Raw genomic sequence first — 7,464 nt, 5'->3', positions numbered from 1 at the left:
AAGTTGGGATGAGTCTCCGGCTTTATAAAAAAAATAAAAGAGGTCAAAGAAGCCCACAAAAAATAAAAGAGGCCAAAGAAGCCCACCAAAAAAATGAGAGAAAAAGAAAGAAGGGACAATGTTAATATCCTTTTACCACACTTGTGCTTCATAGTAGCACCATGTTCTTCATGATAGAGAGTCTCCTTATTTATCACTTTCATATACTAGTGGGAATTTTTCATTATAGAACTTGGCTTGTATATTCCAATGATAGGCTTCCTCAAATTGCCCTAGGTCTTCGTGAGCAAGCAATTGGATGCACACCCACTTAGTTTCTTTTTGAGATTTCATAAACTTATAGCTCTAGTGCATCTATTGCATGGCAATCCCTACTCACTTGCATCGATATCAATTGATGGGCATCTCCATAGCCCATTAATTTTCCTAGCTGATGTGAGACTTTCTCCTTTTAGTCTTCTCCTCACAACCTCTATCATACTCTATTCCACCTATAGTGCTATATCCATGGCTCACGCTCATGTATTGCGTGAAAATTGAAAAAGCTTGAGAACATTAAAAGTATGAAACAATTGGTTAGCTTGTCATCGGGGTTGTGCATGATGAAATACTTTGTGTGATGAAGATAGAGCAGAGCCAGACTATATGAGTTTGTAGGGATAACTTTCTTTGGTCATGATACTTTGAGAAGACATGATTGCTTTATTAGTATGCTTGAAGTATTATTGTTTTTATGTCAATATTAAACTTTTGTTTTGAATCTCATGGATCTGAACATTCATGCCACAATAAAGAAGATTACATTGATAAATATGTTAGGTAGCATCCACACTTCATAAATTCTTTCTTTTATCATTTACCTACTCAAGGACGAGCGGGAATTAAGCTTGCTTATGCTGATACGTCTCCAAAGTATCTATAATTTATGAAGTATTCATGCCATGTTTGCCACAATTTTATATGGTTTTGCTATGATTTTATTAGAACTAACCCGGACTGACGTTGTTTTCAGCAAAACTACCGTGGTGTCATTTTTTGTGCAGAAATAAAATTTCTCAAAATGGGCTGAAAATTTATGGTGTTTTTATGGACCAAAAGAGACCCGTGAAGTACCGGAGCTGGACCGGAAGAGTCCCGAGGAGTCCACAAGTAAGGGGTGCGCCCTACACCCAGAGCGTGCCTTGAGGGATTGTGGGCCCCTTGGGCACCCTGCTGACTTGTTTCCGATGCCATAAATTCTTATAAATATAGAAACCTCTGGAAAGAAACCTAGATCGGAAGTTCCGCTGCCGCAAGCCTATGTAGACAAGAAAAACCAATCGGGAGCCCGTTCCGACACCGTGCCGGAGCGGGAAATCATCACCGGAGGCCATCTTCATCATCCCGGCGGTCTCCATGATGAGGAGGGAGTAGTTCACCCTCGGGGCTGAGGGTATGTACCAGTAGCTATGTGCTTGATCTCTCTCTCTCTCTCTCATGTTCTTGATTTGGCACGATCTTGATGTACCGTGAGCTTTGTTACTATAGTTGAATCATATGGTGTTTCTCCCCCTCTACCTTCTTGTGATGAATTGAGTCTTGCTCTCTGAGGTTTCGTTATGTTGGATTGAGTATTGGATTTGACAACACTTGATGTATATATGTCTTGCGATGGGATATCTGTGTTGACAATGGGATGTTCTATTGATTCACTTGATGTATGTTTTGGTACTCAACTCGCGGATCCTCGAGGTGACATTGGGGTAATCTATGCATAGGGGTTGATGCATGTTTTCGTCCCACGTTCTCCGATAGAAACTTTGGAGTGATTCTTTGTCGCATGTTGAGGGATTTCCATATAATTTAATTATGTTATCATTGTTGAGAGACTTTGCACTAGTGAAAGTATGAACCCTAGGCCTTGTTTCCAAGCATTGCAATACCGTTTTTGCTCACTTTTGCCACTAGTTACCTTGCTATTTTTATATTTTCATATTACAAAAACCTATATCTACTATCCATATTACATTTGTATCATCACTATCTCTTTGCCGAACTAGTGGACCTATACAATTTACCATTGTATTGGATGTGTTGGGGACACAAGAGACTCTTTGTTATTTGGTTGCAGGGTTGTTTGAGAGAGACCATCTTCATCATATGCCTCCTACGGATTGATAAACCTTAGGTCATCCACTTGAGAGAAAATTGCTAGTCCTAGAAAACTCTCCGCTTGGAGGCCCAACACGTGTCTACAAGAAGAAGGTTGTGCAGTAGACATCAGTGGCGCGCCCTGGTGCCTAGTGGGCAGCAGGCCCCCCACCAGTGGGTGTTTGCTCCAGTATTTTATTTTGTTCCAAAATGAATCTCCAAAAAGTTTTGTCCAATTCCGGGAACTTCTATTTCTGCACAAAAACAACAACATGGTAGTTCTGCTAAAAACAACGTCTGTTCGGGTTAGTTTCATTGAAATCATGCCAATTAGAGTTCAAAACAAGAGCAAAAGTGTTTGGAAAAGTAGATACGATGGATACGTATCAACTCCCCCAAGTTTAACTCATTGCTTGTCCTTAAGCAATTCAGTTGACAAACTTAAAGTGACAAAGAAAAACTTTGACGAACTCTTTTGTTCTTGTATCCATATATATGCTTAAATAATACCCAGGTATTCACCAAAGATTATAACTAACCATGCAAATGACAACTCTTATTAATTATATCCACTCATATCAATGGCATAATATACTAGCGAGCAATAATAAAAAATTTGATGATGATGGGGCAGAGAGTACAAATTGATCTACATCGAGATCATATGAGTATTGTGTAAGCTCTAAACCTTGCAAAGGTGAATGTGTATGCCTCTATGGACTAAACCCACGACTTATATAGACGCCAAGGGTACCTAGGGTTTACAATGCCGGTTACAATGGAGGGATAAACATGCCGACTATTAAAATATGCTTGAAGTATACGCCAAGCCTCCTAGAGATCTTCATCTTGATTACACCGAGTGCCAGGGCGAACATGGCTCATTCATCAGTCTTCGGTGGGTCCTCGGCCCGGCCCATAGCTGGCGGACCGATGTGGCAACACCTCCTAATTCAGGACACTAACACTTGGCATGTAGGGATGACAATGTTGGGGCTTTAGTTTTGATAATGATACCAAGCTATGGGTTCTTGAGCTTTGGGTTGTGAAAACCCTATGTGTGGTCTTTATTTGGTTGAACCAAGAAATGCCGACCTCCATACGACACTTGAACCTTCTATCTAGGTTGAGAGTTTCTAATTTGGCCTTCAGTGATTGAAATCGAAAACAACGACATGTGAAGGTTGTTCTCCAAATGTGAGGGCTCAAGACCGCTTCCCCATGGTGATACCCACCGCAGCAACGGAACTTGGTCACTGTGTTTTTTTTCAATAATAATTTGGTCGTGTGCATCCTCGACGTCTCTATTGGTTCATCCGTCGTATTGTTATAAAATGTTGATATAAGGAAATTGCTAATGGAGCTCGAGCTCATGGAGCCTGGAATTTCAAAAATTCAAAAATCAAATCTTGGTAATTTAAAAAATTCTGAAAAAATTACACCTCTAGGTATGTTTTCCACATCTGTGTAAAGTTTCATGGTGAAATACATTATGATGTGAGCTATACAAAAAAATCATGTATTTTAGCACATGTATCATTCACTAAAAAGTCCATGATTTTGTTATTTTTGTGTAGATCACATAACAACGCATTTCATAATGAAAACTTACACACTTGTAGACACCATCGCTACGTGCATGTGTATTTTTCCATATTTTTTCAAAACTTTGAAATGTGATTTTTGAACTGCTCGAAATTTCAGGTTCCGTGTCGTCGATACATCCTTGTTGTCTTAAAAAACGGAGGGTATACAAGATGTAGAGCTACGCACATACGAACAAAGAGAGAGGCGAAGAATTGCATGCGTGGATTATTCTCGTACCAGCCATCTTTCCAAAACGAACAGGGATTACAAAAGCCAGTTCAGTAAGCAGTACGTAGCAGAATGAACCGCTAAAAACCACATGCAAGTGCAGCGCTGCTCTGCGAGCAGCCTCCACCACCACCACCACCACCACCACTGGTACATGTGTGCGCGCCCACTTTGAGCAGGGGTGGGGAAGGAAGCAAAAGGCCTAGCCCGCCTTTGAACCAAATCAGAATTTTCAAGGAGCAATGGACCATGGTACTTGCTTTGCTTGCAACTTGCAACAACAACAGCACCGCCCACCACCACCGTTCTACATCCTCCATATGAATTCAGAGATATTTATTCTCTACGCCTACACTACACCAGCCAGCTGCCGCCGCCGCCGCCGCTGCCGCCTCCCGGGAAGTGGAGTGGAATCCGACGTGCAACTTTGCAGCCGGCCAGCCAAGCTTTCCCTCCGATCCTGCGCCGCTTTACGCTCTCCTCTCCGTAGGAAAGCTCGGGCATCATCGAGCTCGCCACCTTCTTGATTATTTTTTTGTTCTTTTCCTTCTTCTTGTCTCCACTCGATGGCACGCGGGAATCAAACCAATCCAATCCGGCCGCACTGCCAATAACCGGTTGTTTGGCGGTGCGCCGATCATCAAAGAACTAAAAAAATCTAGAGAAATGGGAAGGAAATCGTGGGTGAAAACGGCCGGAGTTGCAACTGCTGCGACGACCAACTAATGGATGAAGCTCCGGCCGCGCGGCTGGACACCTAGGGAAAAACAAGCGCGGGCTTGGATCACCGGTGGACGGCCGGCAGCTCCAGCCTCACCCTCTTGTTGTTGTTCATCGCCGCCGCGACGGAGAAGGAGGCGGCGTCCAGGCGCGCGTATGTACTGTCGGCGTCGCCCCGGTCGGACGCCGATCTCTTGGCCGCCTTGCTCGGCGACGACGGATCGCGCAGCATCATGGTGTAGCAGGCATATACATCCTCCTGCGCACAACAACATCGGCCGTCAGGCGAACTGGTTTGACGACCCACTGGAAGGAGCTTTGAGTATGGTGGACGAGGACGAGCAAGTCACCTTCTCGAGGAGGCAGGTCGGGGAGAGGCTGCTGATCTTGGATTCCAGTGGCTCCCTCGTGAGCGTGCCGTGGGTGGCCGCCAAGACGGCGACGGCGGCCACGGTGGACGGCCGGTGGTCGAGCACGCTCGCCACTGCAAGAACAGAGCACGGTCAGTTGATACAAGCAGAGCACGGTCCATGGATCGATGTGGTTGTCAAGTAACCAACCTTCGGCGGCGGAGAAGATGAGGGCGGCGGCCTTGACGGCGATGAGGCCGCCGCCACCTCCGCGGCCGCCGCCGTTGAATCGCCGGAGCCTGGAGGAGAGGCAGGGGAGGTAGTCGAAGGGCGTGACCGCGCCCATCCGCCAGTCGAGCGTGGAGAGCACGAGCATCTCCATGCGGCGGATGGAGTCGCAGCTGAAATCGTAGTCGTCGTCGGCGCGGAACTCCGACAGCGCCGGCGCCTGGCACTCATCCATCTTCGCCGCCAGCGACACGCACGCGATGGCCAACAGCCGCGCCGCCCACGGCATCACCGACCTCTGCACGCACGCACGCACACGAACCAAAGAATCAGTGACCGGTCTCCGCGTGGTTCAAGAAACAGAGGAAGCTAAGTGGGATCAATGGATGGCGATTGTGGACGTACGTCGACGCATCGCCGGAGGGAGAAGCGGTCGAAGTAGGCAATCGCCACGTACGCCGTGCGGTGGGAGAACCCGAAGTGCCCGCGCGTCTGCAATGGCGCCGGCGAGAGATGTCAGGGGCTCTGTTTCACCATCAAAAAACCAACGGATGCAGATATATAGACGCGTCTGTTGGATCGATGGTTCACCTCAAGGATCCACCGGACGGTGTGGCGCCGCGCGCACTGGAACCAGTCCTCGGACGCCATGGAAGACGACGGATCGACGGAGCAGAAGCTGCTCTCCTTGGACACCAGGTGGTCCAAGTACCCCTCCTCGTCTTCCTCCTCGCCGCCGTTATCGTCGCCGGCACTGTACACCAGCAGCAGCTTGCCGGCGTCGTCGTCGGCGAGGCCGTCGCCGAGGTCGGCGCCGTCCTCTTGGCACATGAGGGAGAAGCAGCACCCGGCCGCGTAGTCCTCGGCTTCCATTCTCGATCCGCTCCGTGCTTCCGTTATGTACACTCCGCCGGACGGTAGCACTGGTGGGCTTTGTCAAAGTACCATGAGGGTTAGGATCCGGACGGGGAAAGGCCGCCGGAGCTGGCAGTGGGAGTGGAGAAGGGGGGAGAAGGCAGGGCGAGGTGGCCGCTTTATATAGTTGACCGATGCATGAAAAAAGTTTAGGTGGTAAATCATTAAATAAATTGAGATTAACAACAACAAAAATTAAGCACCCATGCATCGAGAAATTGAGTTTTTTAAGTACATTGAGAAATTGAGTTGTTAAGCTATTTAATGCACTTAGCACCTCATCTAAGCACCTTTGCATTGAAAGTGGTCTAAAAGACTCGGGAGTTATAAATTAGGTGGACGTGGAGCGTCATTTAGACGCATGTATGTTTAACTGTACTGTGGTGGTTTTTTTTTTCACCCTCTCTTCTTTAATATATGATACTCACACTCGTGTGTATCGGAGAGAAAAGGGTTTCTAGGTTTTCCAAAATTAGGGGATTGAAGAAAATACATCATTAGGGTGGCATGTCCTCTTGGATCCTGCATGATTATAAAACAACAGGAATTTGAATCAAATATTGTAATGCCATAGAAAAAACAAAGGAATTGTAAACAGAAATTTGAGTGTATGAAAATTTTCTCCTAAATAGAGTGCAAAACAATCCGTATAGGGGATATTGATGACCTGCAAGGGCACATGGCTATTGCAATTCACGGTAAAGAGAGTATGTCGATCCTACATGGAGCGGTGGTTGCACTGATAACTACCAACCCCGTAGCTACGTCGTCATTTACGTGGCTACATTCACACCCAGAGCATTATCTGAAAATAGTCTATTAATTCTAAACCCAATTTCACCAAGTTGGAATATAAGGAAGACAATTCTTACTACCAAGAAAGACTCAAATGGATTTGTGAGTCCGGTTCATATTGGGACTGAGGGAGTCCTGGATTAGGGGGTGTTTGGATAGCCGAACTATACCTTCAGCCGGACTCCTGGACTATGAAGATACAAGATTGAAGACTCTGTCCCGTGTCCGGAAGGGACTTTCCTTGGCGTGGAAGGCAAGCTTGGCGATACGGATGTTCCGATCTCCTACCATTGTAACCGACTCTATGTAACCCTAACCCTATCCGGTGTCTATATAAACCGGAGGGTTTTAGTCCGTAGAACAACATACACATCAACAATCATACCATAGGCTAGCTTCTAGGGTTAACCTCTCTGATCTCGTGGTAGATCAACTCTTGTAATACCCATACCATCAATATTAATCAAGCAGGACGTAGGGTTTTACCTCCATCGAGAGGGCCTGAACCTGG

At 46.4% G+C, this 7,464-nt stretch overlaps 1 protein-coding gene across 2 annotated transcripts; it reads right to left on the bottom strand.

Annotated features, from left to right (window-relative positions):
* Positions 1-3,918: 3,918 nt before the first annotated feature.
* Positions 3,919-6,269, bottom strand: LOC119286624 (cyclin-D5-1-like). 2 transcript variants are annotated; one of them, XM_037566032.1, is made up of 5 exons: positions 5,835-6,269; positions 5,649-5,735; positions 5,226-5,541; positions 5,016-5,149; positions 3,943-4,924 (listed from the first exon to the last, which is right to left on the bottom strand). In XM_037566032.1, the coding sequence occupies exons 1-5, from the start codon at positions 6,114-6,116 to the stop codon at positions 4,730-4,732; spliced, it is 1,014 nt and encodes a 337-aa protein (XP_037421929.1). In that variant the 5' UTR covers positions 6,117-6,269; the 3' UTR covers positions 3,943-4,729. The 2 variants fall into 2 exon arrangements, with proteins under 2 accessions (XP_037421928.1, XP_037421929.1); XM_037566031.1 differs by having other exon boundaries at positions 3,919-4,924; positions 5,016-5,541.
* Between the last annotated feature and the right edge of the window lie 1,195 nt (positions 6,270-7,464).

Source organism: Triticum dicoccoides, chromosome 4A, assembly GCF_002162155.2.
Source record: "Triticum dicoccoides isolate Atlit2015 ecotype Zavitan chromosome 4A, WEW_v2.0, whole genome shotgun sequence".
NCBI lineage: Eukaryota > Viridiplantae > Streptophyta > Magnoliopsida > Poales > Poaceae > Triticum > Triticum dicoccoides.
Note: the sequence above shows the minus strand (reverse complement) of the source record. Positions and strands in the feature narration are given on the sequence as shown.